The sequence below is a fragment of the Alligator sinensis genome, unplaced genomic scaffold (assembly GCF_000455745.1).
Source record: "Alligator sinensis unplaced genomic scaffold, ASM45574v1 scaffold424_1, whole genome shotgun sequence".
Taxonomy (NCBI): Eukaryota; Metazoa; Chordata; order Crocodylia; family Alligatoridae; genus Alligator; species Alligator sinensis.
Window position 1 is genome coordinate 852766 of NW_005842113.1, and position 27389 is coordinate 880154.

The following is a 27389-nucleotide window of genomic DNA, read 5'->3' on the forward strand; positions in this document are numbered from 1 at the left end:
TTACATGGAGCTTACTCATTAGCCAGATTTGTTCTTCACCTGAGGATTTATTTTACTCATTATTAAAACTTTAAATGGATTTTCCAATTCTCTCGCTCTGTGGGTTTAAACATTTTCACAATCTACTAGTAGCATGGGGGCTGAATTATTTCTTCAATTTTTCTTTTCTGGAAATGATACATTATAAAATTTTAATTGAAACAATTAATCTGTGTGTCTTATTAGACAGAGTTGCTCTGCCAGATCCATATCTGGGGTGGATGAAAGGGATGGGGATGCATAGCTCCATTCAGTTTGATGGAATGACACCAATTCACACCAGCCAACTCACTCAGGAGTCCTTTCACATAGGATACTTGCTGTATAGAGGCAGGCACATAAAGCCCATTCTGGCCTTATGTATCTTCTTTCACCTCTCATACCTGACCACCATCTGAATCTATAGCTGGTACAGGGAGCTTTTGGGACTTGCATAACCTAGAAGGAGGTGTGCTTTCCCTTATCATTTTCAGTTCTTTTTTCTCTCTGTCTCTCTCTTTATTTCACTCTTTTTTAAAAACCTGTTGTTCATATAGGCATGATGATTGCATTTCCCTTCAAAGCTAGATGTCATATAATATCATGCTAATTGATCTGAAAAGAGTAAATAGACAGCTATGTCACCCAAGTTAGAGTTTGCCCTAATGCAAATATTAAAGAAAAATAACTTCACAAATCATCCCAATGAACGCCATGTTAAATGTGGATGGTTTGGAGCAGATTGTGTTAACTGGTGGGTCTAGCTATGGAGGTCATGCTATCACTGGCAAGAATTAGGCTCAGATCCTCTGCACTGTATTGAAGAGACATTCTTCAAGCTCTTTTCAAGATACAATTTGCCTGTGCCATGCTTCAATGTAGTCAGAGTTCTCAGGTAGTTTTGCTTCCTATCCAAACAAGACACAGTATGAATCCAATGCAGAATGAGATATAAACACATGTATTTGTAAAAGGTAAAACAGCAACACCATTTTACTGTGAATTTCAAGTGAAAAGTATCCATTTTGATGCTAATTACAGGCTAATGTAGATCTGAATTGTAGAAGGAAAGTGTGCATGGGTGAAAGTGCTTTTTTCCCCAATATCTGTAATAGTCAGTGGGATAGCCCTGTGCTGTGCAGGGCTAGGGCCTTGGATACAAAGCACAGCCTTGCCCTCTGACAGAGATGATAGTGTTTCCAAATGCAACATGCCAAGTGCTTTTTGCCTCTCTGGTGCCTGGTACTGTGAAGAGAAATAGACACTCATCCATCACTTATATGAAGCAAGAAAGTCCATGAAACCTCTAAGAAAATCGTTGTTGACTACCAGGAACTGTTGTCCCCTGTTCTTGTTCTCCCACAAAATCATTCTTTTAGCAATCCCCATTTTCTTCCTAGCTGCAGGAACTTATAAACAGGAACACAAAGTGCCTCCTCAAATTTTAAAGGGACACACTTCATAAGTGTGTGGAGGGATTATATTCTTTTGGCTAGAAATAGACATCACCTAATGAAGGGATCAGCTGTGCTGCAGGACAGTTGATCCTCTGCACTAGGTGAAACACATGTTGCCCCTTATCCTGTCCTTGCTGGTGCAGGACAAGGGGCGATGTGATCTTCCTGACTTCCCTGCTCAGCCAGACCATGCCCTGGTTCTGGCCAGGTGCAGAAAAGTACCCCTGCCCAGTCAAACTTGGGGCTGAGTGAGGAGAGCACCCAGAGGTACTAGATGTCTGCCACGGTCAAGTGGCAAAGTCTGTTACTACTTTTTGTTAAGCCACTGGTTTTCATTTCACTGTAGTACAGCAAAGAGTATTGATGTCTGTTGCTCAGCGTTTGTGCTGTCTTAATGAAACATCAGGGCACATCTGTTTCCGCACTTTGTCAGCACCTGTTGACCAGAGAATGAGCTTGGGGTCCGTTTTTGGCCTGGTCTTTGAAAATCCAATATTTCCCATAAGACCCCAGGGACAGCTATAAAGGATGTTTGGTGTTTTTTTGTTGTCTTCATTTTTTCCCAACTTCTTTATCCTCACCCCCTAGAGTCAATAAAACTAGTCCATAGTGTATTTCATATCTAACTTTTTTTTATTAGAAATTATAGGACTCAAAGAACTGGTAAGAATGACAGAAAACTCAGGCAATAACAACTATGCTAAAGGGGAAAAAAAAGATAAATTTGAAATTTGGTAAAACACAGTCCAGCCCTCTTGAAATTAGTGTTCTATAATAACCAGATGCTACTAGGTTCATAATAATGTATGGCAATAGGAATACATGTAATACATTAACACTATAGGATTGTGAACAAGTTTCTCAGACATAAGGTGAACAGCACTTGACACCCCCACAAGCAGGTTACTATTTAAAAATATATTAAATAATATTTGATAATCAGCCTCCCAATTAATTATTGTATAATTTCACTCTACGGTCCATTATAGAATGCCAACACAGGAGACTTTTACCACCTCATGAAGGTTTTCTGAATGCAAAAAGCCATATGCTTTTTTTTTCTCTTTAATTGAATCCCACCGCTTAGTGAAAACAAACTTTTCTTTACATGACTCTCCAAGACCTCCTATGGTTTTCTGAGTAAATACATACAATTAAAATTATTTGCAATTAGAGTTTCTCAGTATCTACATGTTAGAGAAGAAAACAAAACAGACCAATGAAAAGGAAAGGTTTTCATGTGTGTCTGCTGGCTAAAGAACTCTAATCAATTCTGAATTAATCCTTCAACATTTGACAACCATAAGCCACTCCATCAGAACCTTTCCCCATGGATTAAATCATAATTTGCCAATAAATTACTTTAAGCTCCTATATTTGGTTGCAGTGATTTCCAGGAAATGTTACTGGCCATAAAAGAATCTCCCATTGGGCTAAGTAATTACCCAGGAGAGCCAGGTTTCACTCTTCAGCAGCAGTAACAAATAGCAGTTCTAATGAGCTAGATATTAATAATGAGCTGAATGCTGTCAAGCATCACTATTTACTCTGGATTGGATGGAACCCACTAAATGATTTAGTCCATCCACAGCAAGGGGTTGAGTTTGGGAACATAGCCGTGAAATCCTCATTTGGATCTTCATTCTCAATACTCTATAAATAGAAAATGCTGAGTGATACACAGTGTTTTGAAAGAATGCATCTAACACAAACTTGCACTTAGTACTCATCCATCAGCCTTCTGACATTTTAAGGGAAGCATTAGATGCAGTGGAACAGCAGTAAACAACACAGCTTATTGAAATGGAAACTAAAGTTTTCCTGATATGCATTTCAGAAGGTGAGATATTTCTACTTAACTATGAAGCTAAATTAGCTGCAGATTTAGTCTGCAGTCCTGCTAGCTTCTACAAGTAGACTCCCACCCCACCACCTTGGTGCCCATTAATTTCAAGGAACATTAGATCTGGGTTAAAGTTCATCTTCTTGCAAAACAAGATCCCCACCTGCCATGTATTTGCTGGCACATGAACCCTGTTTTCTGTGGTACTAAACAGGATCTGTGGACTAGGATCTGGAATTTCCACTCCATGTGAAGTGTGAACATCTTGATTTTTATTGTCATTGTCTCAAACTGAAGCAAAAAGCTGAAATACTAGAATTTCCCATGAAACAACACTACTAAAATATTTCCCTCTGGGACCATGAAAATGTTTAGTATTAGTAGCATTAAAATGTTGCACATTTGACATCAATATAATATTAAAATACAGTGCATTTGTATATTATTAACTGTAGCACATATAAATATGTTACAATTTTAAAGTAAGTCAACGCATTATCAAAATAAAATGTCTTCATTGTTTTTGTTTCCTTCAAGATGTGACTGAAACCAACACCAGGCCACAAAATAATTCCCTTTTAGAAAAAAGTTCATTTTTCCACAGAAGGTTGTTCTGTCAAAAATTAATTGATCGAGTCTTATTTGAAGAATAACCCATGATACCTTAAATACAGCTTCTTATGTACTTTTTATAAAAACATGATATCCTTACATACCCAGCTTGTACATAATAGGAAATGAAGGTATGTCTATATATCTGCGGTCATGGAGAAAAGTATACAATATGAATGTTTGAGAAATGATATGCCCATAGACTCATGCAAATACACAAAAGACGGGAATTAAGGTTGTGCGTGAAATGAAATGTGAGCATTTCCTGACTTCATTCTTTAGGAATACAACTTTAATGCTTTTTTCCCCATAACATTTTTGATGGAACATATAATGAATTACTGCAAATAAATATTCATATACTGTGTCTTTAAATATATTCATATCCATATGAATACTGTGTATATGTTGCCTTCAAAATATAATTAAAATGTGTTTCAGGAGTGGCATAGGAAATGCTAGTTATAACAAACACTTTCACTGATAATAGTTATTCTTTGCAGGGTCTGTCCTCTTCTTTTCCTTCTCTTAAGTAGTTCTCTTATTAGCTGTGTTGTACTGTACAGGTTGATGTGTTAGGATGGCTTTGGTTCACTTTAATAACTATAGCCATTGCTCTTCCAGTTCCAGGTCCTCCTGCTGGAGTTAAAGCAGCTGCAGCTTCAGCCTCCACTGTATTTGTGTCCTGGCTGCCTCCCCTTAAGTTAAATGGCATCATCCGAAAGTACACAGTATTCTGCTCACATCCGTATCCCACAGTAAGTTCAACAAAACAAATACAAGGGTACAGTAGAACATTTGCAGATATTCAGTGCTTCACACTTTTCTTGCCTGGTCTTCCTTTTTTTCTTCTTCTTACCTTGTGCATAGCTCTGTTTGGTTTTTTCCTTTGTTCACTTATCTCTTTTTTTTACAGCACTTACAATTTACTTCAACATACAGACTCCACAGGTTGAATATTCCTAAAGAAGCAGGGTCTGAAGTTTGTTTAAGTTGGTTCTTACAAAGCTGGCTGCCAACAGACACAGCCCAATTGCATCTGGGTACATTATGGAAACTTTCATTTGTGAACATATTTGCTATATCTGACATGCAGCTTGATCTATGTTCCTACTTTTTGGCTTGAGTATTCATGTGGGAAGTAGCATAATGACTTGTGAATAAGCATATTTGTGTGAGAAGCATTTCCCCATCTTATATCTTTGGGCATGTCCACACTGCAAAGTTATCATGCCAGGCAGTGGCTCAGGTAAACATGCTGCAACATGATTTGCATGCTGCCTCCTGAATCAGAAACAGTATAGCCATGTTCATGAAACACTTCATTTTTCTTAATTGGCTCTGCAGCTTAGCCATGCTAATTAGCATATCTGCACTGCCAATGCACCTTTGGCTTTAGCTGCTAACACCTGTGGAACAGGGCATTGTGTTTGAGATTTCTCCTGCCTGTCCCAGTAATTTGTGATAAACACACGTCTTTTTTCTGTAACCTCAGCTAGGAAGGAATCTGACTTTTGTTAAATAAACTATTCTTTCAATGGGAAACAGACTCCCATTGAAAGCATAGGCCCTTTGGAATATAGTATTTAGGCACCCAAACACCTTTGAAAATCTGTCCCTAAGTGCCTATGTAATTAATTCTTGAAAATGACACTTAGCTCATACTTCTTTTGAACACTTTATCCTTAATTCCATTAATTTAATACTTACTGCCTTGTGCACCAAAATACCTGGCTGCAGCATTACAAATAGGACCTAGCTATTGGATTATCAGCATTGACTGCTAGTAGATTTATTAGTGGGTTATAAGGGTTTGGCAGCACCTGATTTTGCCATTATTTTTGGTTAGGTTAGTGATGCTTTGAAAAGATTAATTATTAAGTACTTTTGTCAGAAGGCAGAAGTCTGCCACCACTTGCCACCCTGCCCTTTGACTGACTAATGACAAACAGGGCTACCTACCTCTAAAGGCTTCTGTGCCTAGTTTAAAATGAACACCAGATGGTGCTGCTGCTACTTTCTATATATCTCTTGGCATACAGCTCAGATATTTTCTCCTTCGAGTCTCTGCTGGAAACATTTTTTCTATGTGGATCCATAGCATAGAGCAGTAGTTTTCAGTCTGTGTCTGAGGAGTCCATGACAGATAACTATGATTAATCTAAAGTATGTGAATAACACACTCACAATTCAAAGAGGTCCGCACCTCCGTTCAGTATTTCCAAGGGAGTCCACACCTCCATTCAAAATTTTTCAGAGGTCTGTAAATGAAAAAAGGTTGAAAACCAGTGGCAGAGAGAAATGAAGCACCATATATTGCATCCAGCTACTGGATTTTGTTTTCAAGGTTCTTATTGATTACAGTGCCCTTCCTCATGCAAAGTTATTTTTTGTGGCTCACAAATCACATGAATCCTGCATGTCTTCATAGAAGCTAATATTAAAGCTCAAATTGCTTCTCTAATAGCTTGTACTGTTGAAACTGTTTGGGGGGCTCAAGTTCAGTGCTACTCAAGATAAGGGACTGCTAGCATCAGCTTGAGTCAAATAGTAAGAAGCAATAACTTAACTTATTAGTGTTGGCCTCTATCATACTGCGTTGCTATGTTTCAAAGTATAAACTGTGGATGGGACATTAAGGTACCTAGTCCAGGGTTGGCAAAATTTTCCAGTGCTAGGCAGGAGTGACTTAGCTTTGGTCTGAGATTGGCCAGCACTAGGACCCTTGTGGCACTTCTTCCTGCCACGCAGATGCAGTGCAGCATGGGCAGAGGTCCCCCTCTGCCAAAGCCCCTGGAGTCCAACTGTGGCACAGCATAGAAGGTGTTCCCTGCTACTGAACTCCACACTGCCCGAATGCAGCATGGCACCGCACGGGCAGAGTCCTGGCTGTCAAATGCTCTGGAAGCCATGGCTCTGTGGGCCAGATCTGAAGGCTTTGAGGGCCAGCTCCAGCCTCTGGGCTATAGATTGCTGGGCCCTGATCTAGAAGGCATGAATGAGGACTCTTTTTTCACTATTTGCCTACATTAAAAGAAAAAAATTATAAGAGCATTCTCTGTAAAACTTATCCACAGTGTTCTGATTTATTTGAATCACACAAAAACTACCTTCTCTTTCAATCCTGAGTACTCTATCTTGGGCAGAGATGGCCAATCTTACTAAATTGCAAGTATCCAAGTGCCAAAGTTTCAGACTTCTGTGGTTTTCTGAAATGCAGGTCTGCAAATGTCTTACACAATCAGATTGTTTTTGTAGGGGTAAGAAGGTCTGATATGCTTGGAAAGAAGGATCCTGAAATGTATAACTAGATTCTGCACTTTGACTCCAAGGAGCATTGTCTCTCTAGAACATGTGAAACAAAAGATTTTGGTTCACCAGTGAAAAAAAGCAAGGCTACTCTCATTTGAATTCCTAACCTCTGTTCAAGATGGCTGGAGAGGACCATACACCACATCTTTTAATGCTGAAACCTAACCCCATTACTTTATTGCTTGCTTTCTTGCTTTCCTGCAAATAAAGATATTGACACATTAAAACTTGCCTGCTAAGCACAAGCACTACCTGAAATAGATTTCCATTTATATATAAAATGAATAGACAAACGTCAATTAAATAACAACAGAGGGGCAGGAAATACCTAGAAAACTGCAGGCAGGGGCAGCCTGGAAAACAGCAGGTTGGGTGATGTGCTCGATGGAAAGGGGGAAGGTTGAGAAGCAAGGTTTCATAACACAGAAGGGAAGAGTAACAAAACTTCAGAGATAATGGAGAAGAAAAATGAGAGACTGAAGATTTGTGAACTCATGTAAATAGATACCTAATATATGTTCTGAAATGTATGTCCATCTCTCAGAAATATCATGTACTTATATATAGTTTAGTTAAACTAAGTTGTTTTTTTGGGGGGTTTTTTTGCTGCTTTCATGAATTAGGTTATTTAATTGTAAATAAATCTTTGGTTCCCTCTATTTGCTGGCTGGAGGTGGGTGAGAGGAGCAGTGTAAGTAGAATAACACTATAAAAGGCTAATAAATGGAGACTGCTCTCATTCTGAGTCTCAGTCCTTTCCAGAGCATTATCACTTGGTTCTTGTCTTTGTTCCACTCATCTTAAGTTGTGGAATAAGATGACCTTACAGCCACACACTGATTCCCTGATAAGTGAAAGCTAGAAGCAGAATTAGTTTGGCTGACTACAGAAAGGAGATTGAAATGGAAGATGAGCAACTATTCTGATGACCTCAAATGTCTGAAGGATTTTAATGGTACCTTTTCCTCTAATTAAGGAAGTTTTTTGTTTACATTATATGTTCTTTTTTATTTTTTCTTTTAAAGGAGGTTGCATCTTAGTAATAAAAATACTGTTGGGGTTTTTTCTCCCTTTACATAATGCATAAACATTCCTAGGGTAGTCAAGATATAATAGGGTAGGACATAATTCAACTTGCGAGGGGAAATAAAATGTCTCTTTTGTACCTGGAAAGTGTGTATGTAGTTAATCACAATGGTGTTGCCATTTCCAGATTTTAAAACTTCCTTTATAGTTTGTAGATATCTAAACAATAGACTTGAATGGCTCCTAAGTTACTTTTCAAGTCCTTGTCAACTCAATGTGTATTTTGTTTTGTGTTGTTCTGTTTGTTTTGTTTTGTTGGTTTTTTTAAGTGTAACTATCCATGTGTGTATGTATAATATGCACTATCAGGGAGGTTTCAGACAGAAAAGTATGATTATGTAAACTCCCATTGTCACTACTACCATTTGAAAAGCGATCTGTGCTGTGCACAGGTATTATAGGTTTCCCAGAGTGTGCAATTTGATATACTTTTTTGTAACATCAGACCAAGTCATAAGAGTTCAGCAGATGAGGGAAGGATTGCAGTCTTTAAATGTAGACTCCCTTGCCTTCATGTCCTTCAGCATTCTGAAATGGTTGCTAATTATACTGAGAAATTTTGACTGTTGTCTTGTTTGAAAACTGCAGGTTTATCAAAAAGGTGATTTATGAATTTGTGCCCCCAGGTCTCAAGCTGTGTCTGTGCCAACCCTGTGTTAAGCCTAGAACCACCACCAATAAACAAGTCCTGCCTGCATGTGCCCAGCATAGCAATTAAACAGACAGCATAAGTGCACATATAAGGGAGAAAGTGTGAGAGGAACTCTAAGTTATTTTCTCTATTTCGTGGCTGGCATCTATGAAGAAGGCACAAGTTTCTTTGAGCTTGTTTCTCAGCACTGGTTGAGACTCAGCAGGGAGTTAGTGTAAACATAGTTCAGGAGTTGAAAAGATTCAAAGTAGAAGTGCAGAGCCCAGTATAGACTGACATGTGTTTGTAAAAGAGCATGTATCAGGAGTAGGGAGAGATACAGAGGTTCAAAGACATCACTGGGGAGGAGGGGCCAAGGACACAAACTAATGTAATGTTATTATTTGATTTGAGGAACTGACCAAGGTTTAAGGTTGACTATTAATGATTTCTGTGGAACTTTTGAGGCATGTCTGCACCACCTTCAGTCTGTGCTAAGGAGTGGTCCTGGTGCAAGTGCTGGAGCAGCCAACTATGGGCCAGGATTTTCTTGACCTGCTGCTCACAAACAGGGAAGAATTGGTGGGGAATGTAGCAGTGGGTGGCAAGTTGGGCAGCAATGACCACAAGATGATTGATTTCAGGATCCTGAGGAAAGAAAGGATGGAGAGCAGCAGAGTAAGGACCCTGGACTTCAGAAAAGCAGACTTTGAGTCACTTAAGGAACTCATGGGCAGGATTCCCTGGGAAGCCAGACTGAGGGGGAGAGGAGTCCAGGAAAGCTGGCTGTACTTCAAAGAAGCCTTACTGACAGTGCAGGAACAAACCACCACAGTGTATAGGAAGACTAGCAAGATTGACAGAAGACAAGACCAGCTTGGCTTAGCAGGGAACTCTTCAGTAAACTAAATCACAAAAAGGAAGCTTATAAGAAGTGGAAACTTGGACAAACAGCTAGGGACGAATAGAAGAGCATTGTTCGGGCATGCAGGAATGAAGTCAGGAAGGCCAAAGTGCAATTGGAGTTGCAGCTAGCAAAGGACGTGAAGGGTAACAAGAAGGTTTTCTACAAGTATTTTGGTAGCAAGAGGAGTATCAGGGAAACTGTGGGGAGGAAGCCTTGTGACAGAGGATGCAGAAAAGGCTGAAGTGCTCAATGCCTGCTTTGCCTCAGTCTTCACAGGCAGGGTCAGCTCCCAGACTACTGCACCAGGGAACACAGTTTGGGGAGGAGGTGAGTAGCCCTCAGTGGTGAAAGAACAGGTTAGGGACTATTCAGAAAAGCTGGATGTGTAAAAGTCCATGGGGCCAAATGAGATGCACCCAAAGGTGCTGAAGGAGTTGGCTGATGTGATTGCAGAGCCAATGACCATCATCTTTGAAAACTCATGGCAATCAGGAGAGGTCCCAGATGATAGAAAAAGGGTAAATATAGTGCCCATATTTAAGAAAGGGAAGAAGGAGGATCCAGAAACTACAGACCAGCCTCACCTCAGTCCCTGGAAAAATCATGAAGCAGATCCTCAAGGAACCCATTTCTAAGCACTAGGAGGAGAAGAAGTTGATTAGGAACAGTCAGCACAAATTCACCAGGGGCAAATCATGCCTGACCAACCTGATTGCCTTTGATGATGAGGTGACTGGCTCTGTGGATGTAAGGAGACCAGTAGATGTGGTGTACCTTGATTTTAGCAAGGCTTTTAATGCAGTCTCCCACAACATTCTTGTAGGCAAGCTAAGGAAGTATGGGCTGGATGAATGGACTGCAAGGTGGATAGAAAACGGGCTAGAGTATCGGGCTCAGAGAGTACTAATCAATGGCGCAATGTCTAGCTGGCAGCCAGTATCAAATGGAGTCCCCCATGGGTCAGTCCTGGGGCCAGTTTTGTTCAATATCTAAATCAATGACCTGGAAGATGGCATAGAGTGCACCCTCAGCAAGTTTTCAGATGACACCAAGCTGGGGGGAAGTAGTAGATATGCTGGAGGGTAGGGTAAGGATTCAGAGTGACTTAGACAAATTGGAGGATTAGGCCAAAAGGAATCTTATGAGGTTCAACAAGGACAAGTACAAAGTCCTACGCTTAGGATGGAACAACCCCATGCACCAGGACAGGCTGAGGGCTCATTGTCTGGGCAGCAGCTCTACAGAAAAGGACCTGGGGGTTACAGTGGACAATAAGCTGAATATGAGCCAGCAGTGTGCCCTTGTTGTCAAGAAGGCTAATGGCATACTGAGCTGCATTGATAGGTGTGTTGCCAGTAGGTCAAGGGAAGTGATTATTTTCCTCTATTCAGCACTGGTGAGGCCACATCTGGAGTCCTGTATTCAGTTTTAGGTCCCCCACTACAGGAAGGATGTGGACAAATTGGAGAGAGTTGAGAGAAGGGTAACAAATGATGAGGGAGCTGAGGGAGGTGACTTATGGGGAAAGATTGAGGGAACTGGACTCATTTAGGTTAGAGAAGGGAAGGCTGAAGGGGGATTTAATAGCAGCCTTCAACTACCTGAATGGGGTTCAAAAGAGGATGGAGTTAGACTGTTCTCAGTGGTGGCAGATGACAGAACAAGGAGCAATGGTCTCAAGTTGCAGCAAGGGAAATTTAGGTTAGATATTAAGAAGAATTTTCTCATTAGGAGGACAGTGAAGCACTGGAACAGGTTACCTAGAGAGGTGGTGGAAGCTCCATCCTTGGAGGTTTTCAAAACCTGGCTAGACAAAACTTTGACTGGGAGGATCTAGTTGGGGGTGGACCTATTTCAAGCAGAGGTTTGGACTAGATGAGCTCCTGAAAGTGCTGCGGTGAACCACAGCATGCCCACTCTGTGTGCTATATCCAGAAACAGAGGGGAGCTGGGGATCCAAGATCCAAGAGATTGTTTGTTGATTGCAGCCAAATATTTCTTTATTCACCAAAGAAATATCTGACTCATAATCTATTTCTCCTTCTATGGAAATAATTACTAGCTAATCCCTTGGGTAAGGGACAGTTATAGATGTATACAAGTGAAAAGAAAATCCTACTCTGGAACTTGGTAGATAATTCTGTTTGTGATGATGTACGAAGAGCTTTGTGATCCAGTTAACTCTGCATTGCTAGCAGATATAAAAACTTAATTTTGAGTCACCATGACTCAATAACCACAGGAAGCAAGTCTCTCAATTAAGAAAGTGACATTTAAATGTAGTTAGACTTCAAAGTAAAATCAAACTTTCTAGCGTTTCTGTGATTTCCTCTACATTTAATAGGTACTTGTATGTCCAGGCTGAAGGACAATGTGTGAGATAACAACTCTGAATCCACCATTTGTGCACAAGACACATGCCACAAACCCTACATGAATGTTGCTTTACATTCTTCTCTTAGTAAATCTTAATATAGCTTTCTTAATCCATGTGTGCGCTAACCTGGGTCCATATCATTCCCATACAAAGGTATAGGAGAGTGATATCTTGTATTTTCTTGCATATACCAGGCACATTTTTTTCCCAAAAAAACAGGCACTGGAAATTTGAGTGCACATATGCAAGAAAATATGGTAAGAACAGTTTCTGTCACTTATCAAGCAGGTGCAAAAGTAAGGTTTTCATGTGATGCACAGGGCACAGAACAGTGAGCAAATTCTGCTCCCTTGCTGCTGCTACTTAGTTGCATACTAAAAGGAAAGTTCTTTTGTTCTTCCTTCTCTCCTTCAAAAACAAGGTATGTCTCTCATTCTAAGGTGCATTTGGATGCAAGAAAATACAGTATGTGGTACATTAGAACCACTGAGAGATTTGTAGTGCAGCAACTATTGTCAGCACAGAACTAGCAAATGTGCAATGCAGGCAGGGGAAGGGGTGAGGTTTACTTTGTCTCATAAGCTTCCTATCCATGGTTGTCTGAACAGCTTGTAGAGATACTGTTCAGTTGTAGTTACCCTAGGCTTCCTCCAGCTGAGTAAGATGGCTGGTCTACTTCTGCAATTAGCTCAGACCACCCTGATAATTGCCCCATGAAGTCCCTTTGGTGGAGTCACAGGCCACATCTACATGAGACGCTGACTGCACAGTCACTCTTTACTGCTGCACAATAGCATTGTGTGCCATGAGGCATGACATGATGCTACTGCTCAGTAGTAAAGGGCTACCATGCATTCAGCATCAACAAAAAGACATGCAATGAAGCTACTGCTCAGTAACTCTGGTTACTGTGCAGTCAGTATCTCATGTAGACATGGCTACAGAGATCTAGATGAACTACCTGGATAATAAGCAGAAGGGAGAATGTGCCCCACTGCTTCTATTTTGCTGTGCACATCTGCAGTTTATTTTTGTAAGCATTCTGCTCTCTGTATTTCACAGTCAATAAATTGAAGGAGGAGATAATCAATCTATCATAGGTGGGCTGTAGAAACAACAGGGCTAGCTCAGTCAGTTAAAAACATCCCTTTAGGGTGTGTGGCATTTCAGCATAGGAAAACAGCAACTATTCAGACTGGCATATGCAAAGGGTGTACATGACAAGGTGACATTCCTTTCAAATGTTTTTTATTTCAACTTTTATGTTTCTTATTTTAACTTGTCTTTAGTTATTTAGTCTTCTTTTTGCTGACAAAGCTCCCTTCCCTCCCTCCCCTCCCCACCCCCCAATGTAATGAAAATCTCTGGCATATGTGTCTAACTGAAATGACAGGAGAAAGTTAGAAGTAAAATCAATTCTTTGTCACTGGAACATTCCCAAGTGTTTGGAAATGAATGTTAGATGCTGCAGTGCAAGAAGTTTGTTAACCAGTTGGAAACCAAACATTTTGCTATAGCATATTCCACTTATTGAATGTAGGCATATTTGCTAATGAGACCAGATCCAATTAATGGATTGACTTGACATGTAAGTGAATACTTAATTGAAGTTACACACTTGCCAAAAATGTTAATTTTCAACACCAATAAGGAAAGAGCCAACAATAGGGAAGCAATATGGAAGGGGCTAGCCAAATATGGGGAGTCTTGAAAAAGAATTGGAGACATCAGGGTTATGATTTCCACCACTGGTGGCCTGGTGGCAGTGAAGACCCTCTGCTCTGGGGTTGCCTCATTCACCTGGTCTGCCTTGCTTATCTCTCTTTGTGTCCACAAAAATATTTTCACTTTGACTGTAAAGGACAAGAGAACACAACACCTGTGGCTTCCAGTATGTTCTTTTCCTGCTTCCTGTGGTAGGCTACATGTTCACCTTATCTCCAATACTACCTTACAGCACCTTCCGTCTCTATCCAACAATAGACTTGAAAGCTATATGGCAATTTTGTCTTGTTAGTTTTGAATACTGCCACTGCAGGGCTGGTCATCTAAGGTGTCCATGAAGGTGACCTACAGTAGTAGGGGTGTCTTCAGAAAGGAACTACTTTATCCCTATATGAAATGAGGAAGTGCTGGAATAATGGAAAATAAGAACATTTCCTCAAAATGCTGTTTTGACATTCCATTTTAACAAAATAATGGCAACTTTAACGTCCTGGTATGCCTAACATCAACATACATCAGCACGTATCCCATATTAGTTAACACCTTAGAAATAGGATATATTAGATAGATAAATTAATAAAGGAGCTCAAGTGCCAGAAACCATCTAGCCCTTCTGACTGCCCTTTTAAATAAATGCCAGAAAATTTTAGGTCATGAATATTAATAGTCAATCTGATGTGCGATTAATCAATATCTTAATTTTTATATGTGACCTCACGTAGGTTTCAGCCTGTCAAATTACAGACTTTTGTCCAATATTCTTGTGCAAATGTCAAGACAAATGAGTTTCAAAGCCCTGTGCAGTGTCTCAGCCAATAACAGAAGTGTCTAGCAAAATTGACCTCTCTATATCAGCAGTTGAGACCATGTCAAACGCTTGCTAAGTAGAGCAAACTGCCTTTGCATCATGACATGAGGAGTCAGAATAAATCTGAATTAGGGTCCAAATTAGAATCTGTACTGGCACTGTTCAAATCTAGAAAGCAAACAGTGAGAACAAACCATTAATAAAATGCAGGTCTCAATAGAAGGAATAAATTGGAGTCAGACAATCTAGTACAGTGGGGACCAACATTTTGGAGAACTGTACCAGAAATTACACCCTGTGCCCTTTGCAAGTGCCACTCCAATCCTTTCCCCTGTCCAATCTGTTGATCTGTTTTCTGTTCTCTGTTTTATATGCCACATGGCACATACACAGGCTGCCCATACTACTTGTGGCATGCATGCAGCAGGCTGGCCAGCCATGGTCTTGCAGGTGGGCCAGTCTTCCAGCAGGAGCAACAGGGATGAATAGCATAGTTTGAGGGGAGCTAGGAAGCTATTCATCACAGGAAGCCATACATACAACATACAGCAGAGTGAAAGGTCAAATTTTGATTCCTTTACAAAATCTTTTTTTGATTCTTGCTTTTCCCATCTGGGAAAATTAAAATAATGTGTAAATAAAGAGGCAAGGATTTTTTGGGTGACATCTTGTATTGGACCAACTGCATAGTTGCAGTAAAGTTAGATGAGCTGTCAAATGTTGGAAAATTAAGACTATGTTGGCCTCAGAGATGTAATCTTGATGGCTGAGGATGATTATAACTTCATCTTTGTCTGCAGACAAAGAAATATTGCCATCCCCTCCACTCCTATCTTTCAAGCAACCCTAATCCCTGTCCAACTCATCATCAGTATGAGGTTCAACAAGGACAAGTACAAAGTCCTACGCTTAGGATGGAACAACCCCATGCACCAGGACAGGCTGAGGGCTCATTGTCTGGGCAGCAGCTCTACAGAAAAGGACCTGGGGGTTACAGTGGACAATAAGCTGAATATGAGCCAGCAGTGTGCCCTTGTTGTCAAGAAGGCTAATGGCATACTGAGCTGCATTGATAGGTGTGTTGCCAGTAGGTCAAGGGAAGTGATTATTTTCCTCTATTCAGCACTGGTGAGGCCACATCTGGAGTCCTGTATTCAGTTTTAGGTCCCCCACTACAGGAAGGATGTGGACAAATTGGAGAGAGTTGAGAGAAGGGTAACAAATGATGAGGGAGCTGAGGGAGGTGACTTATGGGGAAAGATTGAGGGAACTGGACTCATTTAGGTTAGAGAAGGGAAGGCTGAAGGGGGATTTAATAGCAGCCTTCAACTACCTGAATGGGGTTCAAAAGAGGATGGAGTTAGACTGTTCTCAGTGGTGGCAGATGACAGAACAAGGAGCAATGGTCTCAAGTTGCAGCAAGGGAAATTTAGGTTAGATATTAAGAAGAATTTTCTCATTAGGAGGACAGTGAAGCACTGGAACAGGTTACCTAGAGAGGTGGTGGAAGCTCCATCCTTGGAGGTTTTCAAAACCTGGCTAGACAAAACTTTGACTGGGAGGATCTAGTTGGGGGTGGACCTATTTCAAGCAGAGGTTTGGACTAGATGAGCTCCTGAAAGTGCTGCGGTGAACCACAGCATGCCCACTCTGTGTGCTATATCCAGAAACAGAGGGGAGCTGGGGATCCAAGATCCAAGAGATTGTTTGTTGATTGCAGCCAAATATTTCTTTATTCACCAAAGAAATATCTGACTCATAATCTATTTCTCCTTCTATGGAAATAATTACTAGCTAATCCCTTGGGTAAGGGACAGTTATAGATGTATACAAGTGAAAAGAAAATCCTACTCTGGAACTTGGTAGATAATTCTGTTTGTGATGATGTACGAAGAGCTTTGTGATCCAGTTAACTCTGCATTGCTAGCAGATATAAAAACTTAATTTTGAGTCACCATGACTCAATAACCACAGGAAGCAAGTCTCTCAATTAAGAAAGTGACATTTAAATGTAGTTAGACTTCAAAGTAAAATCAAACTTTCTAGCGTTTCTGTGATTTCCTCTACATTTAATAGGTACTTGTATGTCCAGGCTGAAGGACAATGTGTGAGATAACAACTCTGAATCCACCATTTGTGCACAAGACACATGCCACAAACCCTACATGAATGTTGCTTTACATTCTTCTCTTAGTAAATCTTAATATAGCTTTCTTAATCCATGTGTGCGCTAACCTGGGTCCATATCATTCCCATACAAAGGTATAGGAGAGTGATATCTTGTATTTTCTTGCATATACCAGGCACATTTTTTTCCCAAAAAAACAGGCACTGGAAATTTGAGTGCACATATGCAAGAAAATATGGTAAGAACAGTTTCTGTCACTTATCAAGCAGGTGCAAAAGTAAGGTTTTCATGTGATGCACAGGGCACAGAACAGTGAGCAAATTCTGCTCCCTTGCTGCTGCTACTTAGTTGCATACTAAAAGGAAAGTTCTTTTGTTCTTCCTTCTCTCCTTCAAAAACAAGGTATGTCTCTCATTCTAAGGTGCATTTGGATGCAAGAAAATACAGTATGTGGTACATTAGAACCACTGAGAGATTTGTAGTGCAGCAACTATTGTCAGCACAGAACTAGCAAATGTGCAATGCAGGCAGGGGAAGGGGTGAGGTTTACTTTGTCTCATAAGCTTCCTATCCATGGTTGTCTGAACAGCTTGTAGAGATACTGTTCAGTTGTAGTTACCCTAGGCTTCCTCCAGCTGAGTAAGATGGCTGGTCTACTTCTGCAATTAGCTCAGACCACCCTGATAATTGCCCCATGAAGTCCCTTTGGTGGAGTCACAGGCCACATCTACATGAGACGCTGACTGCACAGTCACTCTTTACTGCTGCACAATAGCATTGTGTGCCATGAGGCATGACATGATGCTACTGCTCAGTAGTAAAGGGCTACCATGCATTCAGCATCAACAAAAAGACATGCAATGAAGCTACTGCTCAGTAACTCTGGTTACTGTGCAGTCAGTATCTCATGTAGACATGGCTACAGAGATCTAGATGAACTACCTGGATAATAAGCAGAAGGGAGAATGTGCCCCACTGCTTCTATTTTGCTGTGCACATCTGCAGTTTATTTTTGTAAGCATTCTGCTCTCTGTATTTCACAGTCAATAAATTGAAGGAGGAGATAATCAATCTATCATAGGTGGGCTGTAGAAACAACAGGGCTAGCTCAGTCAGTTAAAAACATCCCTTTAGGGTGTGTGGCATTTCAGCATAGGAAAACAGCAACTATTCAGACTGGCATATGCAAAGGGTGTACATGACAAGGTGACATTCCTTTCAAATGTTTTTTATTTCAACTTTTATGTTTCTTATTTTAACTTGTCTTTAGTTATTTAGTCTTCTTTTTGCTGACAAAGCTCCCTTCCCTCCCTCCCCTCCCCACCCCCCAATGTAATGAAAATCTCTGGCATATGTGTCTAACTGAAATGACAGGAGAAAGTTAGAAGTAAAATCAATTCTTTGTCACTGGAACATTCCCAAGTGTTTGGAAATGAATGTTAGATGCTGCAGTGCAAGAAGTTTGTTAACCAGTTGGAAACCAAACATTTTGCTATAGCATATTCCACTTATTGAATGTAGGCATATTTGCTAATGAGACCAGATCCAATTAATGGATTGACTTGACATGTAAGTGAATACTTAATTGAAGTTACACACTTGCCAAAAATGTTAATTTTCAACACCAATAAGGAAAGAGCCAACAATAGGGAAGCAATATGGAAGGGGCTAGCCAAATATGGGGAGTCTTGAAAAAGAATTGGAGACATCAGGGTTATGATTTCCACCACTGGTGGCCTGGTGGCAGTGAAGACCCTCTGCTCTGGGGTTGCCTCATTCACCTGGTCTGCCTTGCTTATCTCTCTTTGTGTCCACAAAAATATTTTCACTTTGACTGTAAAGGACAAGAGAACACAACACCTGTGGCTTCCAGTATGTTCTTTTCCTGCTTCCTGTGGTAGGCTACATGTTCACCTTATCTCCAATACTACCTTACAGCACCTTCCGTCTCTATCCAACAATAGACTTGAAAGCTATATGGCAATTTTGTCTTGTTAGTTTTGAATACTGCCACTGCAGGGCTGGTCATCTAAGGTGTCCATGAAGGTGACCTACAGTAGTAGGGGTGTCTTCAGAAAGGAACTACTTTATCCCTATATGAAATGAGGAAGTGCTGGAATAATGGAAAATAAGAACATTTCCTCAAAATGCTGTTTTGACATTCCATTTTAACAAAATAATGGCAACTTTAACGTCCTGGTATGCCTAACATCAACATACATCAGCACGTATCCCATATTAGTTAACACCTTAGAAATAGGATATATTAGATAGATAAATTAATAAAGGAGCTCAAGTGCCAGAAACCATCTAGCCCTTCTGACTGCCCTTTTAAATAAATGCCAGAAAATTTTAGGTCATGAATATTAATAGTCAATCTGATGTGCGATTAATCAATATCTTAATTTTTATATGTGACCTCACGTAGGTTTCAGCCTGTCAAATTACAGACTTTTGTCCAATATTCTTGTGCAAATGTCAAGACAAATGAGTTTCAAAGCCCTGTGCAGTGTCTCAGCCAATAACAGAAGTGTCTAGCAAAATTGACCTCTCTATATCAGCAGTTGAGACCATGTCAAACGCTTGCTAAGTAGAGCAAACTGCCTTTGCATCATGACATGAGGAGTCAGAATAAATCTGAATTAGGGTCCAAATTAGAATCTGTACTGGCACTGTTCAAATCTAGAAAGCAAACAGTGAGAACAAACCATTAATAAAATGCAGGTCTCAATAGAAGGAATAAATTGGAGTCAGACAATCTAGTACAGTGGGGACCAACATTTTGGAGAACTGTACCAGAAATTACACCCTGTGCCCTTTGCAAGTGCCACTCCAATCCTTTCCCCTGTCCAATCTGTTGATCTGTTTTCTGTTCTCTGTTTTATATGCCACATGGCACATACACAGGCTGCCCATACTACTTGTGGCATGCATGCAGCAGGCTGGCCAGCCATGGTCTTGCAGGTGGGCCAGTCTTCCAGCAGGAGCAACAGGGATGAATAGCATAGTTTGAGGGGAGCTAGGAAGCTATTCATCACAGGAAGCCATACATACAACATACAGCAGAGTGAAAGGTCAAATTTTGATTCCTTTACAAAATCTTTTTTTGATTCTTGCTTTTCCCATCTGGGAAAATTAAAATAATGTGTAAATAAAGAGGCAAGGATTTTTTGGGTGACATCTTGTATTGGACCAACTGCATAGTTGCAGTAAAGTTAGATGAGCTGTCAAATGTTGGAAAATTAAGACTATGTTGGCCTCAGAGATGTAATCTTGATGGCTGAGGATGATTATAACTTCATCTTTGTCTGCAGACAAAGAAATATTGCCATCCCCTCCACTCCTATCTTTCAAGCAACCCTAATCCCTGTCCAACTCATCATCAGTAAACTCCCCACTGCTCAATAGACATCAAATGGGACACAGCCTCACCTTAACCATACATACTTAACCTGTCAGCACATCTTCACTGTTAGTACAATCAACACTCCCCAAAATGAACCAATCAGAATCCATGGATCCTACACATGTCTTTCCCAAAATGTGATATATATGATCCAATGGACCAAAAGCCCTCATGGTAACTATGTGGGTGAAACTAAACAGAAAGTACATACCAGAATGATCCGTCAGAAAAAAAATGTAAAAATGTAACAGACAGATACACACATACATCAGTTGGAGCACATTTTTAACAGGATAACCACTATGGTACACAGACAACCACATACAACCAGTGGTACACAGACAACCTGTCAGTGGTACATGTTAACAAATTTATTATAGTTACTTTACATGACAAAAATTTGCTGGTGGTACTAAGGTTGAACTGAAAAATTTGCTGGTGGTACTTAAGGTTATATGGTTTTAAACTGGTGGTGCGCAATCTGTCAGAATTTGGAAACCGCTGAAATCTACAGATTGTAATGAGTCTTCTTCCTTTTCATAGGTCTTGATCAAGTAATCAAGCTTCTTTTCTTCTTTTCTCCTAATTGTCTGCTATCCCCAGGGAATTTCTCCCCACTCCAGTTTCACAGCTCTACCCACTGTTTTAACTATCGTTGTGCTTGCTTTCCTCCTCAGACCTGCATTTGAAAGCTCATCTAACTTTATCCCAACCATACAGCTGGTCCAATAAAAGACATCACCCAAAATATCCTTGCCTCTTGCATAATTCTTGGATCATCACAGCTACAACATCAGCCTAACACTGTGTAAATGAACACATTTTAACACCCTGATAGTATATAAAAAATTTGGATCAATGTAGGTGGGGATAATTCTGTCAAAAAAAATCAGGCTTTCAGAGAATCCTGGGGTTAACCATCACCAGATAACATTTTTAAATGTACTTGCCTGAATAATGGAAATGGAGTTTAACACATTAGTTAACAAATTTAGCAATGTGATGTATTTTCCCAGTATAAAAGATGCCAGTTCAAGGGTGAACGGCTATGCATTGCCCTACTCACCAGCAGAGACACTTCATCAGTTGAAACTGCAGAGGTGTTGCCATGACACCTGAAAAACAGCTCCTATTTATTTAGTATTCGCTACTGAAGGGCTGTTTACATGAACACTTCTATGTCAAAGTCTCCTTTGAAATGTCAATTAAATGAGATTGGTCTTTACACCTGCTGATATTTGTATATGAAAGACTTTTCATGCACGCCTTCTCTCTGTTTTAATAAACTTTGGATTACATCAATATATTTATTTGCAGAAAAAACTCGCCATAAAATGTTGATTTCTGTGGCATTCAAACCACTTTATTTATAGATTGGCATTACATAATCATTCCCAAGCCTGATATTGCACATAAAAATCATTTTGTATTTATTCATCTTAGTAATTGGTTTTCCTGGGTTGGTTGATTGATTGCTTGATTGGTTTGTTTTATATAAAAGTTCACAGAACCTGTGCCAGAAATAAACTGAGTAGTCTAAATATTGGTAATTGTTGACTATGCACTTCAATACTTGACTATGTTTTCCTTCCACTTAAGTAAGCAGAAAAAGCAAGACAATAATGTCAGAGAGTCAGTGTCTCCTGTCCAGCGTTCTACTGTATTATTTTGGTTGTATTTACCATTCAAGTCTGAGACAAAAACTTCTCTCCCATACAATAAAAATCTTTAAAAGATTAAAGCTTCTATACAGTGTATGTTTACTTCAAAGCCACTGGCCCTACTCAAACCCCAATACTTTTTTAATTAGATAGTTATCATAAATATTGTCTAAAATCTTGTGCCATGAATTGGCACCTTGTTACCATTCCTGCAGAACACTGCTGAAGCACAGTAGTGTGGCTCAGTAGGACATACTATTCTGACATTATTTGCACTTATATGACTCTTCTGGCATTCACCTAACAAGGTAGTTGAGCTAGTCCATAGCTGAGAAGAATTTAAATTCAGAAGAAAACTAAAATTAATTTTGTAACTGAAAAAAAAATATTTTGGGTGAAAGTGTTAGTAGATTTTTAATTTTAGATCTTGCGTGCAAGGTAAAAAGAGGTCAACCCATCTCATTAAGAGACAGGTGCAATATCATCTGATTCAGGCTCTGTCTGTACTTACCTGGCTGTGACACCAGGCATTTTTGAGAGAGAGAGCAGCCAGAGTACAAGGACTCCCCCTGACATAGCACCCCCTCAGCAGCTGTGAAGCAAGAGTGGGCTGTGCACTCTGGGAAGTCACCAGCTGCTGAAGGGGTCACAGCAGCCACCTGAATATATGGGGCTCTCTGTACATATGTTCAGCCAGCTTCCAGTTGATAGCAGAAGCCTTACAACTATGGCAGCAGAAAGAAGGGTTCAATTGCTGCAGCAGATCCTGCAGTATGGAGGTTCTCAACATTTTGCCAGTATAAATGGAGTTCTGCTCACAAGCTTTGTAGTACAGACTAGATCTGAGGTGACCTGTCACGAAGCTTGAATAGTCAGTTCCAAATATTAGATCAGAAGACAGCTGAATACTTTTGCAGGATAGTTTGATGGCAATCTACAACACAAAATACAGACAATTTGTAAAAAAAGAAGACATGGCTAAATTAAATTAATATTAGTGGCTTGCAACAAATACTATATTTTCTCACTTATAGTTAGCATTTTCTCCCCCCAAAATCAGTCCTCTTCCCCAGTTGGGGTGCATGTTTTAAGTAGGGAAGATATTTTCTTTGCTGGAAAAGAAATCTGGCGACACTGTTCGTGCTATGTAGCTGCCAAAATGGCTTCCACTTGACTCAGCTCAGAAAACTGACAAGTCAGAGTCTTGTGTTAACCCTCTCACAGCTGTTAGTTTTGGCTAAGCAATGTAATTTGTGCCTGAGACAGCAAGTGACCTTTTGGTAGTATCTTGATGAGGCTTGTAATGTGGAACTTGTGTAAAGAACTACTTATAGTAAGAACTGACGTGTGGCAGGCCAGTGGGGGGGCACTCCTGCATTGAGCCACCCTCCTCACTGCACCCAAACAACCACCAAGCTCTGAGTATCTCCCCTGGGGCACCTATGACTGGGCGACCCCCTTCCTGGAGCACACCCACAAGACTGGGGTAACCACCGCCACCACCCGGGGTCTGGTTATTCCTTGGGCTCTGTGCCCCCTGGGATACACACAGGCCCTGTAAACCTTGGGATTTTGGGGTACTTATATTATTAGCATGAAGCATTCACCAGCAGCCTCCCATGTGGGAGGAGAGTAAAATAGCTGAGCCCACCTTAGCAGGTCCCTTCCCTCTTAAGCCCATACAGCGAGGCGTGCTAAAATAGATAGATTTATTAATCAAAGAGGGATAGGAAATAGAAGGAATACCAATAGCACAATATAGAAAGAAATCCAACTTGAGTAAATCTGACTGGCTTGTCCGCCTTTTGCCACACGGCTAGATTACAGTCAACTAAATTCCTAGGTAGGTTTCTAGTAAGCTACTCACTTCTGGATCCTGAGTATGAGCAAGGTCTGCAGAAGTCCATGATGTTCAGTGTGTGTCTTTAAAATGTTCCCTTCCCCTTGGTCAGGGAAAGTGTGCAGCTTCATCCTCAGGGAGACTTTTGGTAGTAACAGTCTTGCTGCTGTCCTTGCAGAGATCTAGTGCCTAACCTTGTTTGACATAGAGTAAGTCCTGAGAACAGAGAGTGTCCAAGAAGTGTGGCATCTCAGGGATCAGTCTACTACACCAGGAAGTTTCTGATGCCACATGTCCTATGTTTCCAGGAGGGCTTACTCTATGTTTTATAGTTGTCCACAATTCTAGAAAAATCTCTCTCTCTCTTTTTTTTTTTTTTTTTTTTTTTTTTTACATTCTGCCTTCCCAAAAATAAGGTAATGCTTTATTTGGGGGTGTGTTGTATTTAATAAAATATGGTAGTTCTGTCTTGTCCAGTCCCTACATCTGGAGTCTATTTGGAATGATTGTCATCCATTCAAGGTGCCCAGAGGTGAAAGACCACAACAAGTTCTCTCTAGATATTATTTATTTTAGTTTGGAAACATTTGTCTCTCCCATCACAGGTAATCAGCGAGTTTGAAGCCTCTCCTGACTCATTTTCCTACAGAATTCCCAACCTGAGTCGGAATCGACAATACAGTGTCTGGGTGGTGGCTGTGACTGCTGCTGGAAGAGGCAACAGCAGTGAAATTATCACTGTGGAACCATTAGCTAAAGGTATGGAGTCTGTACTTCCATATTTTAAAATATTCTGTGCACACTGTCTTTTCAGAACAGTAAGTACTATGGTAGATGGTGTTATAGTTCATTTGTTTTAAGTTGCACCACTAAGTTTACCTTAATCTGTGCCTACATGGGACATTACATTGGTCAAGTTTGTTCACTGTGCGTGCAGTGATTTAACTTATATCCAGCTAAAGTGTACACACTTCAGCTTGCCAGGTTGCAGAACTTTTCCCAGTTAATTATTGATTCCACACACGTCTGCTTGTGCAAATGAGTGGTGCAGCATTCTGGGCCAATAGCCCATGTTTAAGTGTTCAACTACTCATTTCTATGTTCCATGATTTTTCTTGTAAAAATCAAAGTAGGCTTTTTCATTGTAAAAATCTACTGAAAACTGCAGGAATTTTCGGATTGGGGCTCCTCAAAACTCCCATGATTCCTCTGGTGTTGTACATTTATTTTTCTAGTGCCATTTTCAAAATGGTAGCAAATAGCTTGGAAGAATCACTGCTAAGACCAAAAATCATGACATTCATTAATCAACATGAAGTGATACACAGGCAGATGGATTTGACTGTGCAGATTCACAAGGCTGTCCATAAGGTAGTGGTGTGGCCAATGAAGGAAGAAGAAATTGAGAAGTTATGCTTTTGGTGAATTTACCTAGAACAGTAGAAATCTATGCAGTTATCAGCAGAGGTAATAATGATGTCTTGATCTGGGGCTGGCCAAGAAAATCCTGTTTTGTGGACACTTATATAGCTTTATTAAGCAATGACTAATCCACAAACTTTACTAGATACTCTTGATGGAGATAGAATTACTTGGTGATAAGATAAGACTATTAACACATAGCAACTTTCTGCACACTGTATATGAACTGATCCTGGAGGGAAAATTACTGTAAGTAGCATTGTAAGATGTTCTTGTATGAATGCATTGATCTAGTTTAATAGGAGGTGGGAAGAACTAAGAAGAAGATGATGGCCCCAGATAAGAATGCTGCTCAGACATAATGGGTAACAAAATCAATGGGCAAAGTTGTGAGCTTGAAGAACATTGTATTCTGTCTGCAAGGCTGGGAATTAATATTTCATATGGTTGTAAATAGTTAAAAATGATTTGTCCTCAGGGGATTTGGAGATCAAATAATCTAAGCAACATTTAATGGTAGTGACAATCTCCATGAGACTGAGAGAGATGAGATGGTAGAAATGATTTGTGAATTAAGAGGGCTGACTATGTCAGACAGCCCCCCCACCCCCGCAGGGCTTACATTGTCTAAAGGTAGTTTATACAAATCACAGTCTCCATGTGAAAACTGGACAAATATCTAGTAAGATAAGTGTACACATTTTATTATTCTAAGATCCATTTTTTTCTCTGAAATGCTTATATTCTAATACAAAACACCTTGATTTAAGAAAGATCTCTGGTCCCTGGGATCCACAGTTGGAGCTGGTGGGAGAAACAAAGGAGTAGGTACTAAAGAAGGGTGTGGACAGATGGAAGACTAGGTGCAGACGGAAGTGACAATTTTTCCCCAATCTCGCCCCTGAAAGTGCTTTACAGCCATGACCTAACAGGAGTCCGTGGCTACAAAATACTTTAAAAGGGCCTGATTCCACAAAAATCTTAACTCTCATTGCATTAATACAAGAAAATCTTACAATTGCATAATGGTTCAGATAAAGAAGTTTCAAAACAGAGCATCTTCAGTAACATGTGTCTGCGCTGTCTCCCAGCCTCCGAGCTGTTTTCAGAATGGGAAAGGGGAAAGAGAGTGCAGAGAGTTTGATCTGGGTTATTTTCAGCCAATGCTTCAGTGTGGGGTGCGTGAATTGGAGGCCCCCCCCCCCTTTAGATTCTAGGGGATCCTCAGCCAGCACTGGAGGGAGGGCCAGATGGATTGGAGCACACCCACCTCCCCCCCATCAACATGAAGTGATTCACAGGCAGATGGATTTGACTCTGCAGATTCACAAGGCTGTCCGTAAGGTAGCAATGTGGCCAATGAAGGAAGAAGAAATTGAGAAGTTATGGTTTGGGGGAATTTATCTAGAACAGCAGAAATCTATGCAGTTATTAGCAGAGAAGGAGGCCTCCAATCCACCCACTGCACCCTCCAGAGCCGGCTGGGGAACTCCTAAAATTATCTCCCTCTGCTCCCTTTCCCCCTCCCATTCTGAAAACAGCACGCGGGCTGGGAGGGAGGAGGGCTCATTGCTAAAGGAAACCAGCTTCGGGCTTGCAGCCAGCAGCTGGGTTCCCCAGTGCCCGTTTCCCTCCCTGGACCCAACAGTGAACTTCTGTTTCATCTGGGGAATCATTGTAACTCAGAACACTTCTTGCAAAGTGCTATGAGTTACAGTGAGGAGCTACACTTCTGTCTGTGCCCACTTTACACATACAAAATCAGGGGTGGGCAAAATGGTAGATCTGGCCAGCAGCCAGACTCCATTTCCCAGCAGCCCCTGACTGCATCACTGTGGCTAATATCAATGGAGACCCTCGAAGGGTGGAGCCATGACAGCATAGGGCCAGGATTTCCATGGAGACCAGCCCAAGCAGCACTGGCAGGGTACACAGCTGGACAGGTTACTGCTCCAGTGTTCAGCTGGGATTTTGTCGTGGTGGCAGCATGGTCTGGACCCAGGCCAGAGATGTGATCTGCTGCCTGCATGCCTTGGGCAAGGGCATGCAGGCAGCAAATTGTGGTTCTGCCCTGGTGCAGTGTGCGGGCAGTGGATCACAGCTCTGCCCCGGCTCTGGACCACACCATCACCGCCACAAAATCCCAGCCTCAGAGC

General features: G+C 40.8%; 1 protein-coding gene across 1 annotated transcript in view; it reads left to right on the forward strand.

Annotated features, from left to right (window-relative positions):
* Window positions 1-27389, forward strand: part of DSCAM (DS cell adhesion molecule) — a 758565-nt gene that overhangs the window by 641588 nt on the left and 89588 nt on the right. The window contains 2 exon segments of the mRNA XM_006024681.1: window positions 4555-4688; window positions 24417-24570. Of these exon segments, the coding sequence (XP_006024743.1) occupies window positions 4555-4688; window positions 24417-24570 (288 nt within the window).